The sequence below is a fragment of the Macaca fascicularis genome, chromosome 4 (assembly GCF_037993035.2).
Source record: "Macaca fascicularis isolate 582-1 chromosome 4, T2T-MFA8v1.1".
NCBI lineage: Eukaryota > Metazoa > Chordata > Mammalia > Primates > Cercopithecidae > Macaca > Macaca fascicularis.
In genome coordinates, this window is record NC_088378.1 from 128,267,823 (window position 1) to 128,287,260 (window position 19,438).

Consider the following 19,438-nt stretch of genomic DNA (forward strand, 5'->3'; position numbering starts at 1 on the left):
CCAAAGACACACACAGCTCATCTCTTGCTGACACAGGTAGTGCCTGTCCCTGTCACAAGCAGGACCCAAGCCCAAGACTGACTGATTATAGAATCGGCCTGTGCTTCCCCATCCCACCAAATCTCTCTCTCCCCACCCTCTTGGCCAGAATTCCCCAAAGTGAGGATAAGTCCCAGGACACAGGTAGGAATCTGCAGGTAAGAAAAACTTTAGAGATGAACCTCAGAAGAACCTCAGCTCCCTCACCTGGAGACCCAGAAAGAGACACTGACTGGCCCTCAGTCACTGGGAAGGGAATGGCAGAGCCAGGTCCAGACCTCGGTCTCCTGACTTTAATTCTGGGCTTTCTCTCTTGACACTGTCTGTCACCCTCCCTAGACTCTGCACTTTCTGCGGGTACAACCTATTGTGCAAGTCGCCTCTGATGCCTGTGGTACATGGCACACAGTAAATGCTCGGTGAGTGTGGACGAATGAATGGGAGTGGAGCAAGGACCCCAAACACATTTTGCTCCCCCTCCTGCTGACTGGTGCTGGATGTGGTGGGATCAATGGCTAGTTACAACACAGTGGTACCAGCCCGCGTGACTGCCAGGTCTGCCAGGGCTGTGCCTCCAACTCAGGCCAGCTAGGGCCTCTCTGGGTGAGGACTCACGGGCCCCACTTTTTGAGCCCCCAGTTTCCAGTGTCCAGGCAAGGCCGGGATGCATATTCCCCAGGACCACAGCTCGGAGGTCCTTTCTTCTAGAAGGGACTTCTAGATAGGATGGGGTCTGAATGCAATCCTGCCCACAGCTGCTTTTCCCAGGGCACCCATGTGATCCCAAGCAAAGCCTCCCGATCTGAGCAAGTGGTAGAACTGGCCCCTGGCCCAACACCTGGGCACCTCCCAGAGCCACCAAGAGTGTACGCCCCCAACGTGGAACCACTATGTGGAACGCGGCGCAGCCCCTGAGCCCCTTCCGGCATCCCCTCCATGACTCTCTCCAGCCCCTCTGCGGGTTCATGGACCCCATTTGGCACACAGTGCTAGAGTTTTCCTCCATTTCCCAGGTCAGAGGTCAGCCTCTGTCCCACAAGCGAAGCCTGGCCAGGCCAGTGGCTGTCTGCCTATTCTGACACCCTGTCCTGGTCAGAAGAAAATAACCCAAATAGCATGAGACATTTGCAATTTGGCCATCATCTGGCCCTCCCTGCCCTTCCAGCCTTGTTCCTCAGTCCTCCCACACAAGGAGGTGCCATTGCAGCCAGACTGGGCCCTTCCAGGGCACCCAACACACCTGTCCCTGTGCTCAACTATAGTCTCTCTCGCCTTGGCTCCACTTCTCCCCATGGCCATCCACCTGGCTCTCAGAGCTCACCTCCTCCATGAAACCTGCCCTGATCATGGAAACCCCTTCCCAGTCCTCCCCGCTGCCCTCCAGACATCTCCTGCCCTGATTTCGGGGACCTTCTCCCCCATGCTCCTCCCATGCTCCGACCTCTCCCTCTCACTCATCATGCAGAGCTCCTTCTCCTCTCATTCCCCCTAGATGTGAGCACCTCTCAGCTTCCGCCCTCACTTTTGGGTTCCACACCCTGTACAGTCCTCTTGGGTAACATCACCCATTCCCATGGTTTCCCAAACCCCGAAATCTGTATTTCCAGCTGCGATCCCTCTCCTGAGCCTCAGGTACCTACACATGGAAATCCCTTAGATTCCATGAGGTCATTGTATTTTTTATTTTATTTTATTTTATTGTTTTTCTTTGTTTTTTGTTTTTTGTTTGTGAGACGGAGTCTCGCTCTGTCGCCCCGGCTGGAGTGCAGTGGCACGATCTCAGCTCACTGCAAGCTCTGCCTCCCGAGTTCACGCCATTCTCCTGCCTCAGCCTCCCGAGTAGCTGGGACTACAGGCGCCTGCTACCACACCCAGCTAATTTTTTGTATTTTTAGTAGAGACGGGGTTTCACCATGTTAGCCAGGATGGTCTCGATCTCCTGACCTTGTGACCCACCCACCTCGGCCTCCTAAAGTGCTGGGATCACAGGCATGAGCCACCGAGCCTGGCCTATTTTATTTTATTTTATTTTTATTTTATTTTATTTTATTTTATTTTATTTTGAGTCAGGGTCTCGCTCTGTCACCCAGGCTGGAGTGCAATGGCACAATCTTGGCTCACGGCAACCTCTGCCTCCTGGGTTCAAGCAATTCTCGTGCCTCAGCCTCCCAAGTAGCTGGGATTACAGGCAGGCACCACCACGCCCGGCTAATTTTTTGTATTTTTAGTAAAGATGGGGTTTCACCATGTTGGCCAGGCTGGTCTTGAACTCCTGACCTCAGGTGATCTGCCCACCTTGGCCTCCCAAAGTGCTGGGATTACAGGCGTGAGTCACTGCACTGATCAGTTCATTGTATTTAAATCCAAATTCTCACTCCCTTCAAAACCACTCAGAGCATCAGCCGAGACACGAGAAGCCCTGGCCCCCACTCCATCACAGCCCTCCTGGCCTATCCCCAACACCCTTAGCACTATCCACCTTGCCCCGCATCCACAGCCCCACCCCAGCCCAAGCCTCCAGGGCACTCTCTTGCCACTGTCTGCCACGTGGCCTGCCTGCATCTCGTTTCATGCCATTTCAATCCATTTTCCACACAGCAGCCCAAGGATCATTCAACAGTACCAATGTAATCATGTTGCACTCCTTTTTAAAAGCCTTCAGTGGCTTACCAAACCTGCAGCATCAAGCCCCAACCCCCTAGCGTAGCCCTGAAGGCCCTCTGTGGCGGGGCCCAGGGCTGACCTCGCAGCCTTGGCTGCTGCAGTGTGCCATCAGCTCAGTGCTCTCAGATCGCCCCCTCCCGGCCTGTGCAAAACACTGTACCCGTGGCCTGCGAGGCCCTTCTCCCGCCTTGTCACTTGGCTTAATTGCTCACAGTGCCAGACTCAACTCAGAACTGAGAGGGCACTTCCTCTGGGGAGCCTTGTCTGCCCCCCAAACGTGGTTTCAGACCCTTAAGCCTGTCTACCTCCATCACGGCCCTGTGACTGCTGGGTTACTGGTCAGTAGTGCCAGCACATGTGGAGCACCCCAGGCCTACACACCAGGACTCTGGGCATCTGGAGATGGGGAGTGGGGTACAAGCCCAACCTTACCTGTCTCTGTGGGCCTGTGGGGTCCGACTCTCTCCGTCGAGGGCGGGGTCCCGAGTGCAGGGGTGAGTGGGAAGGGCTGCCAGGCGTGGGGGGCTGTGACGTCTCGGAACGGCCATCGGCCTGGCTCAGCTGGGGTGGCAGGGGCTGGGGCGGCAAATGCTGCAGGTCCTCCTCGGCCAGCACCTGCATGCTGCGTCCCCGGGGCCGGACGGTGGGCTCTGCCCCCAGCCGCCGCCGCTCTTCGCCCTCCTCGGGCAATGGCCGCAGCTCCTCCGGCTCCTCGTCCGTGGTGCCCGACGTGCTGGGTTCAGCCCCCGGAGGGAAGTCCTTGAGCTCCGTCTCCTTGTCAATGATGACCCACTCTTTGCTGTCGAAGTCCTCCTCCTCAGCCAGCGGCACCGAGCGGAAGGCATTGCTTAGGGCCTCCTGCTCCACAGAGGCTGACACGTCCATGCGGCCACTGGCCTGCCGGTCAGCGTGGCCTGTGTCCACTGACAGCATCTGGGCTGGCTGAGAGGAGCAGGCCTGGCGCGAGGGCGAGCCAGGCAGATCCATCCGTGACCTGCAAAGCCACCCCTCATGGGGCTCAATGCCCAGCCCCACTGGACCCCCAAGAACCCCATGCCAGTGGCAGGGTGGGGTGTGACTCCCGAAACCTGACCGCAGCACCCCTCCCACCTTGGGCCAGGCCAGTTACCTCTAGGTTGTCACCCTCCAACCTCACTTCCTATCAAGGCTTTGTTAGTTCGTTTGTTAGTTCATTCATTCATTCATTCAACAAATGTTTTTGAATGCTTACCGTGCTCCAGGAATACAAACAAGCAGAAAATAAACTCGGGTTTCTGTGCAAGGAACGTTCTCTCCTGGGCCACCCTAGGGAAGCTAATCTTCCTCAGGCAAGCTTTGTTCTTGCCTCTCCAGTGCTCACAACCAGTGGTTGCTTCCTGCTGCTTCCAGGCAAACACACCCAACTGGCCCTTGAGTTTACAGAGGGCTTTCCAGCCTCTTCTGCCACCACCCTCCAGGCCTGCCTGGCTGGTTTCATCACTCCCAAGATGGCCTTGTTAGTCCCAGCTCAACAAACTCCAGTGACTCCCCAGCCCCAACAACAAAGTCCACACTCCTTGGTCTATACTCTAGGCCTCTCACAGCCTGACTATGGCTGTCTCCCCATTTCCCTCGCCAGCCCCATCTTAGATTCCACCCTTACAGCCCACCCGGAATGTGGCCTCTCCCCATAGGACCTCTCCCCACACACAGCCTGTCCTTCTACCCTTTGCTGGCTGATACAGGTTGGTTGTTGCCTTGGGCAGGTAGCCTGCCTTTCCCATCCTGCAAGGATTAGTGCTTTGTATCTCTCTCTCATCACAGGGTGAACCTCATGTCTGTTCACAATCTGTCTCCCCAAGAGACTGTGAGCTCTGCTGGGCAGGGCCTGGGTCCCATCTGACTTTACCCCAAGGGCATTGATCCTGTCTTGGGACATCTCTTCTGTCATTATCTTTTTTTTTTTTCCTTAGAGACGGAATCTCTGTCACCCAGACTGGAGTACAGTAGCATGATCTTGGCTCACTGTAACTTCCACCTCCCAGGTTCAAGCTATTCTCCTGCCTCAGCCTCCTGAGGCTTACAGGTGCACACCACCACACCCTGCTAATTTTTGTATTTTTAGTAGAGATGGGGTTTCACCATTTTGGCCAGGCTGGTCTCAAACTCCTGACCTCAGGTGATCTGCCCGCCTCGGCCTCCCAAAGTGCTGGGATTACAAGCGTGAGCCACTGTGCCCGGCCTCATTATCTTGAACTGTGCCGTGAATCTCACATTACTTTCAGAGCTTCTCAACTTGGGGCCATGCCAACCCCAAGAGGAGGATATTTCTGGTTGTACAATAGTGTGTGGGAGGATGCTCCACAAGGAAGAATTGCCCTCTCCCAAATGCCAGGGTACCCACTGAGAACCACCACGGAGGCCTAACCTATCTTGGGTTTGTGCCACTGCCTCATGTTCAGACTGTGGGCAGGGGGCTGACTTTCATTCTCCCCCAGCATCGAGCCCATGGTTCAATGGCTCTTCAGCTGCAGAGGCAGGGGTGCAGATCAGAACCGCCTGTGGGGCTTTCTCAAAATACTCCTGCCCCAGCCTGCGTGGGACCTGCCCAATCTGACTGTGCACAATATTTTTATTGACTTGTTAATAAAGACTTAAATAAAACATCCCTGAGAGAGGCCACCTAGGGTCTTATATTTATGCTCTCATGTAAATGGCTGATATCATTTCCTTTCTGAGGCACAGTTTGTTTTGATGGATGTAAAGGGGAGAAAGGGTGCCAAAGAAGGCTCAGGGCTAGTAGTGCTTGTGTGTGTGTGTGTGTGTGTGTGTGCACGCGCGTGTGTGTTTGCATGTGTGTGCCTAGTGGGAGCTCAGACGAACGGTTGGAGACAGGAGGGAGTGGGGTGGGAAATCCGAATCCCAACTGCTTTGTACTGTCTCCTGCTCCCAAGTGTCCCAGAGCCCCAGAGCCCATCCAGAACCTCTGCTGTCTATGATATCCTGTTCAGCCCTCAACTTTCCCTACCATCCCTGCAACTGGGGTTCACAGTGAGCCAAACCAATTTGCTTCTTGTTCCCTAAAAGCAGGCAGCCCTTCAGGACTGTCTCATTCAAGGTATTTCCCACCTCTCTTCTCCATTTATATCCCTTCCCAAACTGCCTCTCCTCATTTCTCCGTCTCCAGGGAGAGGGACTCCAGGCTACCACAGACGAAAAGGGTGGTCTTCAGTCCCAGGTAAGCTAACCTGTGTGAGTGTGGAACGACTGAGTTTGCTCACAAGGAGACACATGGAGTGGATGCCAGAAAGGATACCCCTCTTATCCCCAGGACGGGGTCTTTGGAAGAGACCCCTTTTCTGGTGCAGAGAAGGCCCCAGTCCTACTGCGGAGTGAAGCCCCACTCAGAGGCCAAGGGAAGGTGGAAACATCTCTCAGGGGCCTCCCCACCTGATGTTGTCCCACCCACCATCAGTGCAGGTGGGGACCGGGCCCTGGCCCATGTTGTCCACCCACCATCTGGGGTCAACAGATCACTCTCCCACCCTCCCACCTTCCCCTCCCAAAGGCTCACCTAGCTTCTAGATGCTCCTTTTCCCCAACTACGTTCCCCCTGGTCCCCTCCCCTCTATGACTTCAGATCCCTCAGCCCTAACCCCCAAAACTTGCCCTGCCCTCTCTTCCAGAAATTCCCAGGCCCTCTCCCCCAAAGCTGAAGACAGTCTACCTCGGCTGCACTTGAAGCATCTATAATTAGTCTCTAGAAGAGGTTCTGGAAGCACACACACCTACCAACCAACTCATCCCTCACCCTTCCTGGGCCCAGGCACCCAGCCTGTCCCTCCTGCAGCCTGCACTCCCCCAATTCCCTTTCCCGGCATGAGCTGGGACCTCTCTGGATCCCCTACTGGCTTTCCCAGGCCCTGTCTCTGGCCCCAACTGAGTCTGACCCCAGGCCCACGCATAACCCTCTCAGCACTTCCCAGGGTCTGCCCACCTCCGCCACACATCTGACTTTTCCTCCAGACCAGCCATGTGAAGGCGGAGGGGGCCTTGGGCCCCAACCATGCCCCTGGTCCCAGACCCACCTCCTCTCAGGTAGTTCCACTCGCCCGTCCGCCGTGGACAGCCTCTCTGACTCAGGGCTGTTCACCCTCCGGTAGCGCAGAGAACGGACTGGGGTTGTGGGGGAGTCTGGGGGTGCACGCACGGGGGAGCTGGGGACCCCCATGCCTCGGCTCTGTTCCTCCTCCACACAGGGGCTCTGCAGGAGAGGGGAGTGTCATGAGCTGGGGTTGATGAGGCAGCTGTGGGCGAATGGTCTCCTCAGGGTAAAGGAGACGGAGGATGATGATGATGGGAGACGCAGGGAGGCTAGGGCGGGAAGGGACCGGGAAACAGAGGCAGGACAAGCAGGCAGATGGTTGGGGACAGGGTGCTCAGGAGGAACAGGGCGGGGACCCAAGGCTGGGAATCGGGGTAAGAGAAAAGGCCACCCACGCCCTTCGCCCTGGCTGCAGTTACTTTGCCAATGTTGATCCGGAGTTTGTTCCGGTTGACATCTGTCTCCTCCCAGACTTCAGCCTCAGGACCGCCGGGGTGGGGGACAAGGTGGGGACTGGGGCCCAGCCCCTCAGAGGGCCTCCCGGGCAGAATTGGGGGTGCATTCTCCTGGTCACTCAGGTGCTCTCCCTGTAGCACATCCTCGGTGTTCTCCCGGAGCAGGTCCCCGGGCACTGGCGTCACATTGACCACCCTGGAGAGGACAGGAGGGAGCCATGAGCAAGGCTGGTAGGGGTGCCCTCTCCTCCCATGGCCCTCTCCTACCAGCACAGACCTGGAGACCACCCCTAGGAGCAGGCACAGAGGCGGTCCCGTCAGGGGTAAGAGTGTCCCTAGACCCATCACCATTGCTGGCCCACAAAGCCTCTGAGACCAGACCACCCTCAAGTTGGCAGGGGCCGCAAGGAGATGTTGCCATCTAGCTCTGTTGGCTTAGTGGATCCTACTGTCGTTCAAGAACCTGCCAGATTTCCATTGGCATTCACTGTCCGGCTTCCTCCTTTAGACCCAGGAATGGGTCTAAAAAGGAGAATCACTTTGGAGTTCCTTTTAAAATTAGTTTTCTTTTATTACTATTTTGCAGTCTGGGAGCATAGATGGAAGTTGCCCTGAATATACACTTAAATTTTTTTGTATTTAATCTTCTTTGATGATTAAACTTTAGAGTTCTTTAAGCAATGTCTGGGCACCGTAATGTGCTACCACGTCCTGTTAAGTCTCCTCCCTAAACATGTCCCCTGAAGCCCCTGCCCACTTCTCTCCTTGGCTCGCTCCTGGGGCTGGGTGGAGAGCCCCTTCTAACTCCAGCTCCTCCCTGGACCACCTGTGTCTTTGTGCCCATTACATGGTTCTGAAATTGCTGACCCAACGATTTCAAACATCCCAGACTCAGCTGAGAGTGCTTTGAGGAAAGGAGCTGTAACTTTCAGGGGTATGGCCTCAAGACACAGCCATTAAATTCATGCATATGCATGATAAGAAAAAGATAAACTGTGGGCCTCAGTTAATTTCACTTGGGGTTCCCTGCTCTCCCAGGGACCCACTGAGGAAGACGCCCACTATATGATCAGATTGAGGGTGGAGATGTGGCAGAGTTTCCCGAAGTCCCGAACTCCACTAAGGATAGGAAAGACAGCCAAGCGAGTCCAGGTAGGAAGACAGGAGAGGAGAGGACCGCCTGCCCTCTTAGGTAACAGCTCCAGGCAGTGGCTGGTGGCTCCCCTTCCTGAGACTCACCCAAACATGGCTGCCGTCTGCCGGGTGTTCTGCTGGGGTGGGGTAGAGGTGCTCGTGGACAGGAGGGCATCGGTGCCTGCCTTCTCCCAGTCAAAGGCCTCATTCTCAGCAATGCCCCGTTCCTTCATGCTGTTCTCAAACACCGACATGATCAACTGCAGGGGGTGAGGATGGTGGGAGGACAAAGAGGTGACCCGGGGGCTAGCCAGGAGGAAGGGGCAATTGCTGGGATCATAGGGGGGAGACAGGAACCTTCCAGGACAGGAATGGGCCTGGAGGGGGCATTGGAAGGAGAAGGGCACATTGATTTTAAATGAAAACATGCACATGATATGCAAATCAACATGCAAATTATCATCTTGGATTAAGCCCCACTGACTGGACATGAACCCTCTGAGATCTGTCCCCTGGTTACCATCTCCAAACCTCCTCTGCCATTTCCAGCATGTCGGCAACCCTAAACCACTGGGAGTTCCCAAACCCACGCATGGGTGCTGCCTCTACACAGACTGCCCCTCTGCTGGGGCGCCTCTCCCACTCATCCTCTCCTCTCTGCAGCTTCCCTTCTCTTCACCATATATTCTCTCCACCATACAGCTGCCCTACAAGGCACAGTGCATCCGTTTGAATTGTCCACATGCCTATCTGTCAACTCTACATCCCCGGCAGCCAGCACAGGTCCCCAGCCTGGGGGATGCTTGCAGCTGTGTGGCCTTGGGGATCCCATGAGGCTAAGCCAAGATCAGGGGGCATCTCTGCGAAGCTCTGGGTTCAGGAGGTGGCAGACAGCTATAGACCCTCTGAGGTTCCCAGAACACTCCACTTCTGGCTTGGCTGTCTCCAGAGCACAAGGCAGGTTCTCTCTGCTGACAGGACCCGCTTGATTGTGTGCGTCCTGTGTGCCTGAGGCTGTCTCTGCTCCGACAGTGCGCAGCAACGTGCCTGGTACATAGTGGATCCCAGGCAGAACACTGCTGATGTTCTCCCCATTCTGTGATCAGGGTCAATGGGTCCCATGGGGTGTGGTGATGGAGGCTTGGAAAGAGCACTGGACTCGGAGTCAGAAGATGTGCCTGAGCCCAGCCCTGCTCCTAACCACAATATTAGGCCTCAGTTCCCTCATCTATGAAATGGGCAGATAATCCCACTTGCCTCCCGCAGAGTTGTCATGTAAAGTACTTAAAAGCATTTGGCTTCATTAATTGTTTTTGTTTATTTGTTTGTTTGTTTGAGATGAAGTCTTGCTCTGTCACCCAGGCAGGAGTCCTGTGGTTTAATCTTAGCTCACTGCAACCTCCACCTCCCAAGTTCAAGCGATTCTTATACCTCAGCATACTGAGTAGGTGGGATTACAGGTACCCACCATCTCGCCCGGCTAATTTTTGTATTTTTAGTAGAAACAGGGTTTCACCATGTTGGCCAGGCTGGTCTTGAACTCCTGATCTCAAGTGACCCGCCCGCCTCGGTCTCCCAAAGTGCTGGGATTACAGGTGTGAACCACCACACCAGCCAGCTTCATTAATTGTTAAGAGCTGGGGCCGGGCACAGTGGCTCACGCCTGTAATCCCAGCACCTTGCGGGGCTGAGGCAGGTGGATCACAAGGTCAGGAGCTCGAGTTCATCTGACCAACATGGTAAAACCTCATCTCAACTAAAACTACAAAAATTAGCCGGGCGTGGTGGCACATGCCTATAGTCCCAGCTATTCGGGAGGCTGAGGCAGGAGACGAGGCAGGAGAATTGCTTGAACCTGGGAGGTGGAGGCTGCAGTGAGCAGAGGTCGCACCACTGTGCTCCAGTCTGGGTGATAGAGCAAGACTCTGTCCCAGAAAAAAAAAAAGAGAGCTGGAATAAAAATATAAGGAGCATTCATTATCATCAAAGTCTTGCTTGGAAGCTTAAATGAGTTAACACATGAAAAGCACTAAGAACAGGGTAAGCTCTTGATAAATCTTGGCTGTGACTAGTTTACAAGAGCATCCGTGCCTTTAGTGCAGTTAGAAGACCAGGGGGAGAGGCTTGGGGACAAGACGGAGCCATGGAACCGGAACCTCAGCAGGAGCGAGGTCTGCTGGGGGCAGTCACCTACAGAGTGGTGTCTAGGGAGCAGGGGCAGGGTAGCAGACTCCCACCTGGTAGTCGGGCTTGGTAAAGTAGTCAAGGCTGGCAATGTGGTCCAGGAAGAGGTGGAACTCTGATGGCATGTGCTTCAGCAGCATCCGGTGCTCATACTTCTCCTTGATCATCCCTACCTGCTCCTAGAGGCAAGAGGCCACGGGGAGATGGAGCCCCAGCTGCCCCCAAACCCCTTCTGCCACTTCAGACCCAGCTGCCCGGGGCTCACCTTGTCCTTGATCTTCCTCCAGGGCAGCTGGCCCACCGCAAACTCCACCAGCATGTAGAATAGGGACCACAGGTCATCGTGGCGGCCCATCTCCTGGAGGTGGGGGGAGGGAGTCACCCGCAGCTCTCAGGTCCTTCCCTGGGAATGGACGGCTGACCCTTCTCTGAGGGGCATCTGTCAGGGAGGCCTGACACCCAGTCCCCTAAGGACAGAACTGGGGTCTCCCCAAGGCCACAGCTCCATATCCAACCCTCCAACACACACAAGAGTCCCACAGCCAAAACTACCGCATGTGCTTCCTCACCCGACAGGGGTCTGTAGTGAGAACAGAGAGGATGGGGTTCCCGAAACAAATGAAGAAGGGGATGCTGAGTCTGCCACAGAGGGGCCTTCCTCCAACCCAGGGTCTCTGGGGTGGCAGAGTGCAGCCCCTGCCCCACTCTCCTCTCCCCACCCCTCCCCAGAAGCACACTGCACCCTGACCTTGCCCCTCCCACCTCCACATCCCGCAGCCCGGTCTTTGCCACTCACCCGGTTCTTGTGGGCATTGACCGAGGCATAGCGAACAGTTCCTCGAAACCCGGCCACATTCCGAGGCTGCAGAAGGGACACCAAGAACATCACCCACTATGCCCTCATCTCAGCCACCTCTCAACCCTGCCACCAAGTCTAACTCTTCACCCTGACCACCTCCCCTGGCTGAGGAGGCGGGCTTGTTCTCTGACCTTCCAGTCCTAAACCCGCCTGCTGACCCTGCTCCCTGCCCAGAGGGGGCAGGAAAATCACAAGGTATGGATGTGGCATCCCCCAAGAGTACAGGCTAACAGAGAGAGGGGACAGGCCAAGTGTGGACCCCAGAGCTGGGTGGTGCTGACACTGAACACAAGGCCAGGCCAGCTTAGGCAGGCGCAAGAAAAGTGGGTGAAGGGTCCCCAGATCTGGGAGTAAGGGGGAGTCCTCCACTGTCCTCCCCGCCCCGACGGTACTCACAGGCCGCACATCCCCCGTGGTGTTGGTGTACTGCCGGGCCAGCCCGAAGTCCAGCATATAGCACTTCCTGTAGGTGGAGGGCAGCCTGCCCATGGCAAAGTTTGACTAGGGGAGACAGCAGCTGTGAGCCCTGGGGGCCCCAACCCCAGCTGGGCAACCTCAAGGGGCACCAAGAAACAGCTCTGCAGCTGGTGAAGGGCCTTCAGCCCCACATTCACTCGCCCACAAGGAAACGTCAGTATTCACATGTGTGCACCAGGTCACAGCCTCTCATCTGAGGGGTGGGGGTGATCATCCCCATTATAGAGATGAGGAAACTGAAGGTCAAAGGGCTTGGGGAGCATCTCTGAGATCACACAGCAAGTGGTGACTCAGCCAAGTCTGTCCGGCTCCACATTTTTGGGACTCCCCAGCAGGGCAGTGTGATTTGGTGTAACTGGTGTGGCTGCCCAAGGCAGCAGGCCTGCTGGGTGACCTTGCGCCATTCAACTAACCTTTCTGGGCCTCAGTTTTCATCTCTTTAAGTAGATTTTTCCTAGCACAAAGATTCAAGATGCCACAAAATCAGCTACTTGGAACTCCTTGTCAAGTCCCAGCCCCTCAGTCCCCTTCCCTCGATCCCTCCATCCTTTTCCAGCCCCCTTCACCTTCCTAGGTTCCAGGACTCTCAGGTCAGGGGCAAGGGATAAGGAACAGAAGGGAAGAACAGAGGAGAGGCCTGGGCATGGCCGAGGGGCAGGCAGGGGTGCATGCTCCTGGGAAGCAGGGGAGAGGAAGAGATGGGGCCTGGGAAGGAGAGCAGGAGGGGCTTGGGGAGAAGACTCTGTCCCATCACAAGTCCCAACCAAGGTTTCGGAGGAGAAACCAGGAGGCCCAGGGAGAGATTTGGGGGTGTGTTCTGGGGGAGGGAACAGAGAGGCGTGTTGGGGCAGTGCTCACAGGCTTGATGTCACGATGCAGGAAGCCCACAGAGTGGATGGCCTCGATGGACTCCAAGATCTGCTTGCCCAGCCGCAACGTGGTGCTCAGCGTGAAGGTGCCTCGCGGCTGGCTGCGGCGCAGGTCGGCCAGGTTCCGGCCCTGCATTGGGGTGGAGGTGGGGTGTAGACTCACCCTCAGCCGCCATCCCAGACACCACCATTGTGATACTCTTCCCAGCCACACCCCAAAGGGTCGTGCCCACTCCCCTCTCCCAGGGCCACAGTCTCCCTTCCCTTCCCCTACCCTGGAGTCACAGCCCAAGCTCTTAGAGAGGGGAGGGAGGATGGGCCATGGGGACTCACCTGGAGCTGCATCACTACATAGTTAAACTTCTCGTTCCTGCCACAGCCAATGAACCTGCACACATGGTCCTTCCCTGAGGGACAAAGACACAGATCTTCCAGCTGTTACTCTTTCTTCCTCACTTCCAACCCTAAGATGGGTTCCTAGTGCACTCTTGATTCCTGGTCCCTCTTGATTCCTGGCCCTGTGAGTGCCTCTCTTGCCACCTCCCTGGCCCTAGCCTCATCATGTCTCCTAGACTCCAGCTTCATCACTTCTTTGATCACCAACCTGGCCTTCTGCCCCATCACTCCCTTAGACCCCGGTCCCATCTCTCTTAGACTCTGGCTCCATCACCTCCCCCTTAGCTCCTGGCTCCATCAGCTCTTCCCTCTACCACACCATATCTCCTCCCTCACCCTAGCTTCTGATCTCATCGCCTCTCTTAGCCCCTGCCTTCATCATCTCTTCCCTCCCATTCCCCTGCCCAAGGCCCGAACCTTGCAGCTTCTTCAGCACGGCCACCTCCATCTTGAGGACCTGCTTGGGCTGCTGGGCTGACTCCACCTTGAGGGCCACATTCTCCCTGGTCAGCAGGTCCATGGCCTCGTAGATCTCACCAAAGCCCCCGCCCCCGATCTTTTTCAGCTATGAAGATGAGGGGATAGGGTGTTCAGGGATCAGTCTGAATAGCTCCTCATCCCACCCGCTGCTGAGTTGCATCCTTCATTGGTGGGGAAGGGGGGTATCTTTTTTTTGTCTTTTTTTTTTGAGATGGAGTCTCACTTTGTTGCCCAGTCTGGAGTGCAGTGGTGCAATCTCAGCTCACTGCAACCTCTGCCTCCCGTGTTCAAGCAATTCTCATGCCCAAGTCTCCTGAGAAGCTGGGACCACAGGTGCCTGCCACCACGCCGTCCTAATTTTTTATATTTTCAGTAGAGACAGGGTTTCACCATGTTGGCCAGGCTGGTCTCAAACTCCTGACCTCAGGTGATCCAGCCGCCTTGGCCTCCCAAAATGCTGGGATTACAGGCATGAGCCACCACGCCCGGCCAGAAGGGGATATCTTTGAAGGGGAGAACCTCATGTCTCTCTTCTTTACCCCACCCCATCAGCACCCCACTCCTCTTCTAGTGCCCTGGGGCAGACACCTCAGCTCCTGAGCAACCACACACACACACACACACACACACACACACACACACACAGGGCCAGATGTCAGAGTGGGTAGTAGGAAAGGGTAAAAGACCTGTGACCTCATATAGATATGGAGAAAGCCTAATGTAGGATTCTGAGGGGACCCTGGACTGCCCTTGACCTTTTCTTCTCTAGAAGGACAACAAATATCATGTTCCCCCATCCCCTGTGTAGACTGAGCAACCCTTATCCAGAAGGAAAACCAATTTCAGGACCTCCTATCCTCAGGGCGGATTGATTACCTGGGGAAGCAGGCACTTCCTGGGGTTGGCAGCCCCCCGAGAGTCACAAGAAGGAGAGAATATTTGGGCAAGGGGATTCAGCAAAGGGTGTTCGTGGCCCATGCTCACTGTGGAAGCTCACATCACTCCCTAGGTCAGATGCCCACAACCAGAATGAGCCTCCTCTCCAGGGCAGGGGGTACTGTGGGAGCGTGGTGGGACCGGGGCCTAGAGGGAATGGAGCAGTGGTCTGACCCTCTTGGCCTCTCACTCCAGCCTCCCAAAGCAGGCATGAGAAAGGCGGGGAGGAGAACCGAAATAAAGTGAAGGAAGAGCTGGCAGGGAGCCGAGCAAAGCTGAGTTCTGGGGAGGGTCTCAAAATCATTTCAGCTCAGAGGCCCGGGGGTCCTGGAGGGTGAGGGATCTGCTGGCAGGCATGGGGAGCAGGGAGAAGGTGCTGATTTCCAAGCTGAGACTGGTTTGGTTTAAGAAAGATGTACATGACCTCAGAGGAGGTCCACTGAAAAAAAAAGAAAGAAGGATGGAGAGCTTGATGCTCACCCCCTCAGGGAGCTGCCTCAATGGGGGCCTGTCTGCTCTGTGCACCTTCCCAAACTCTCATTCTGTCCTGCTGGCTTATAACTCTGATCAACCTGCAGACTCTGGCCGCTCAGCCTCCTGCATCTCTGAACCTGCCCCAAACATCTGTTCAGCCCTCAGATGCCTTGTGATTGTTTAGTGGTGGTTGACACTGAGGAATGGAGGGAGGAAGACCGACTAGGCAGAGCTGGAGGGCTGGGAGTTCCCAGGTTACCACTGAACTCACTCCGGAAAGAGACAGGAGCAGGAAGGAAAGATTTGGAAAAGAAGCAGAATGCTGGGTGGGAACTTCAAGGTGCCTGTGTCTGGGAAGGAGACAGGGAAAGAGGAAGGAGGAAGAACAGTGAGAAACCAGAGTTCCTGTCTCCTGGAGACGAAATTTAAAGGCAGGATTTCAGAGCCAGGAGGGGACAGACAGACTCACGGGAAACAACAGCTTGTCTGCCTCTGGGGTACTTTAAACTCTGGGGAGATGCGAATATCTTCTAGATTCCTTTATGGTTTGCTTGTGCAAGAACAGAGGAAAGGGCAAAGGGGAGGGGACAACCACATATTTTTCTCACAGATGTCATCTCAGTTAATCCCCAAAGGCTCCTGGCAACACAGGTGATGAAGGTCATGTGATTCCCCATTTTGCACAAAAGGAAAACCAAGGCATGGGAAGTGCAATACCTTTTCCCACGTCACACTGCTAGTTAATAGCAAAGGCAGGTCCAAGCGCGGTGGCTCATGCCTGTAATCTCAACACTTTGGGAGGCTGAAGCGGGTGGATCACCTGAGGCCAGGAGTTTGAGTCCAGCCTGGCCAACATGTCGAAATCCCGTCTCTATCTAAAACTACAAAACATTAGCGGGGCGTGGTGGTGGGCACCTGTAATCCTAGCTACCTGGGAAGCTGAGGCAGAAGAATCGCTTGAACCTGGGAGGCGGAGGCTGCAGTGAGCCGAGATCGCACCATTGCACTCCAGCCTGTGCAACAAGAGAGAAACTCCATCTCAAAAAAAAAAAAAAAAAAGCAATGCCAAGTTTCATTTAAACCCAGGCAATCAAATGCAGAATCCATAATGTTGCAGAATCCATAATGTTGCAGAATCCATAATGTTACAGAAACTGTGGACCCATCAACATTAAAAGTGTGAGTGCTGAGATTCAAGCCCAGATCTGCCAGGCTCTGAAATCATTGCTAGAGATAAGTCAGGAAGGCTCGGGACAGCCAAGACATTTATGACACCTACTTCCCAATTTCCCAGGGTGCCCTGGGGTATTTCTCTACCACCTTCGTTTCCCAGCAGAGCCTATTTCTCCTTCTTTACTCCCCTCCTTCCCCACCCACCCCCCACCCATTATGGAACTTCCATAAGACAGGGAACTGGGTGTCTTCACCACCCACTCCACCAACATCCCTTCTCCTTTTCACCACAGCTAGGGCAGACTTATACATGAGACACAGTGACTAGGCCCCTGATACCTCTAGGGGGTCCATGAAAATGTTTTAATTTCTTTTAAAATCATAAAGGAGGCCTCATGGTGCCTCATGCCTGCAATCCCAGTTCTTTAGGAGGATGAGGAGGGTGGATTACTTGAGGTCAGGAGTTTGAGACCAGCCTGGCCAACATGGGGAAACCCCATCTCTACTAAAAATACAAAAATTAGCCCGGTGTGGTGGCAGGTGTCTGTAATCCCAACTACTCAAGAGGCTGAGGCATAAGAATTGCTTGAATCTGGGAGGCAGAGGTTGCAGTGAGCCGAGATCTCATCACTACACTCAAGCCTGGGCGACAGAGTGAGACCCTGTCTCAAAAAAATAAGATAAAATAAAAAATCATCAGGGGAAAAAAATGAACCTTTAGGTCAAAGAGAACAATCTAGTATATAATATTAATATATTCATCTTTATACCAATGCAGTCATAAAATACAATTTTAAGTACTTTCTTATGGAGGAAGGGGCCCAAGAAAGTCACAATGTGGCCTGCCCACAGTCCAGTAATAGGAATATTCTCTCAATCTCCCTTTTCTTCACTCCTGCTAAATTTTACATGATCCCAGGCCCTGCTGAAGGACCTCCCTAAACTAGAGGAGAAATATGACACAATAGAATCAGCATTGGTCCTCGGGAGGAAGAAGACCTGGTTTCTTGGGCAGCTCTGGGTGGCCTGGGGTGAGTTTCATAAACTCTCTGAGCCTCCACTCTTCCTCCTCTGTAAAATGAAGAGAGTTGGACTAGAATTGGTCACAAAGGTTTCTTTGGCTCAGTGGTCCTGATTCTTGGATGGGCTGATTCTTGTCAGACAGACCTAGTCATGGAGACTTGGCAAATTAGCTAAGCAATTTCCTCAGTTTCCACACCTGTGAAATGGGATTAATAAATGGGAATACAAATCTACTTGGTAAGTTCTTGAGACAATGCACATAAGGCATTTTGCACAGTGCCTGAAAACAGTGAATGCTCAAAGCAAATACTAAGTCATTATTACTATTATTGTTTGCTATTCTGATTCTGAGAAGCACCCCTCAAGATGAATAAAATGTTATTATTTTATTTTATGTTTTTAGAGACAGGTTAACCAAGCTGGATTTGAACTCCCGGGCTCAAGGGATCCTCCTGCTTCAGCCTGCCAAGTATTGAGGATTTATTTATTTATTTATTTAGAGGCAGAGTCTCGCTGTGTCGCCCAGGCTGGAGTACAACGGCATGATCTCAGCTCACTGCAACCTCTGCCTCCCAGGTTCAAGTGATTCTCCTGCCTCAGCCTCCCGGGTAGCTGGGATTACAGGCGCCCGCAGCCTGGCCTGGCTAATTTTTGTATTTTTAGTAGAGATGAGGTTTCACAATGTTGGCCAGCCTGGTCTCAAACTCGTGACCGCAAGTGATCCTCCCACCTCGGCCTCTCAAAGTGCTGGGATTACAGGTGTGGGCCACCATGCCTGGTCCCCGTATTTATTTTTAAATGCCACATCTAGTGCCACCGACCCCCATTTTCTCCTGGCCACCGAGATCTATGGGCAGTTTGCCTTGGTTCTTGAGCTCTGCCTCCCACCTCAGTGCCATCCTCACCGGGAACAGGTTGAAGGGAAGCATGTGGCCCCTCACCCTCTCTAACTCTCCAGGGGCGGGGGTCGGCGGTGAGGAGAGGTCGGCATGCTTGCCCTCCCCCCAGCTACCCGCTCCATTTCGCTCCCCACTCATCTTCCATGCCTTCCCTCAGAAATCCAAAAAAGTTCTAGCCTAAACTCACATGTGTGTAAAAACTGTCTTTCCCTCACCACTTCGGTGTAAATGTCATTCTACCTCCAATCTGCCAGAAACTAAGCTCCGGTGCCAGAGGCCCCGAGGTCTCGGAGGAACACTCCTCTCTTTGCCAGATCCTCGTTCCTTTTATTACCTCCCTGGCTCTTCCTCCCCCATTTCTGTACTCTCCCTCTCAGGAAGTCCCCCCTCTGGGACAGAAACAGCCCACTTCCTCACCCTTTGAGGACCCCTAGAAGTCTCCTCCTCTTCACCCCTTCCACTCCCAACCCCCAGTCCCAGAGACATCTCTGAAAATGCCGCCACCGCTGCCTCTTTCTAGGCTTCTAGGGGACCTGCACGGCCGATGGCTGTTGCCGTGGAGACCCGCCCGCACCCGGGCCTCACCCTCCTCTCCAACCCCGCACTCTCGTGAGCTGAGCCTCCCCCAACTAAAGCACGCGGGCGCGCACACTCGCAAGCACACACGCACACACACACACGCACATACACACGACTCGGAGTGTACCTGACCTCTGTTGTTCTCCCTCCCCTCTTCCTGGCTTCCCACTCCGGTGCAGTTCCACAGGCTCACACACGGGTTCCCCCACACTGACGCCCACAGTTCGCCCCACATTATCCTGCTCCCACAATAAGAGGACACCAGAGCGCTATTAAGTGACGGAAAAAGGGGGGTGATTTACAGTAGGTCTCCCTCCCCAAACGCTATCATTCCCCCAGCCCTCACGCGCCCCCTCCTAGGCAGGCCCGCTTCCCGAGGAGGCTGAGACTACAACTCCCAGCAGGCCCAGCAGCCCGAAGCCCTGGGCTGGAGGAGCAGGGCACGCCGGGAGATGGAGTCTCGCCGTGCTGCACCTGCCGCAGGACCCGGCGAGGGGAGGAGGCTGGATGGAGAAGATGGAGTGCGGATGCGGCGGGAGCAGCCTTCAGGGCCTCTTTCCCCAAACACAAGCCTTTCCGTCCTCTGCGGAAGCGGAGGGACACATGTTCGTCCGCTGTCCTTCTCCAAGGTCCGTCAGAGAAAAAGCTCCCTCCCCCACCGCTCTTCCTCCTCCCCACACTGGCCTCTGCAGCTCCTACATCCAACCAGGAGT

General features: G+C 54.7%; 1 protein-coding gene across 9 annotated transcripts in view; it reads right to left on the bottom strand.

Annotated features, from left to right (window-relative positions):
* TTBK1 (tau tubulin kinase 1) overlaps window positions 1-19,438 on the bottom strand; it is a 45,463-nt gene that overhangs the window by 22,456 nt on the left and 3,569 nt on the right. For 7 of the 9 annotated variants that reach the window (XM_045390926.3, XM_045390925.3, XM_045390924.3 and 4 more), the window contains exons 3-13: window positions 13,579-13,726; window positions 13,099-13,172; window positions 12,755-12,895; window positions 11,816-11,920; window positions 11,357-11,422; window positions 10,826-10,918; window positions 10,614-10,739; window positions 8,482-8,636; window positions 7,207-7,438; window positions 6,771-6,946; window positions 3,136-3,697 (exon numbers count right to left, since the gene is read on the bottom strand). In XM_045390926.3, coding sequence (XP_045246861.2) covers window positions 3,136-3,697; window positions 6,771-6,946; window positions 7,207-7,438; window positions 8,482-8,636; window positions 10,614-10,739; window positions 10,826-10,918; window positions 11,357-11,422; window positions 11,816-11,920; window positions 12,755-12,895; window positions 13,099-13,172; window positions 13,579-13,726 — 1,878 coding nt within the window. Of the gene's footprint in view, window positions 1-3,135; window positions 3,698-6,770; window positions 6,947-7,206; window positions 7,439-8,481; window positions 8,637-10,613; window positions 10,740-10,825; window positions 10,919-11,356; window positions 11,423-11,815; window positions 11,921-12,754; window positions 12,896-13,098; window positions 13,173-13,578; window positions 13,727-15,982; window positions 16,065-18,852; window positions 19,110-19,438 lie in introns of those variants that run through there. The other 2 variants (XM_065544017.2, XM_065544015.2) reach the window with 2 other exon arrangements.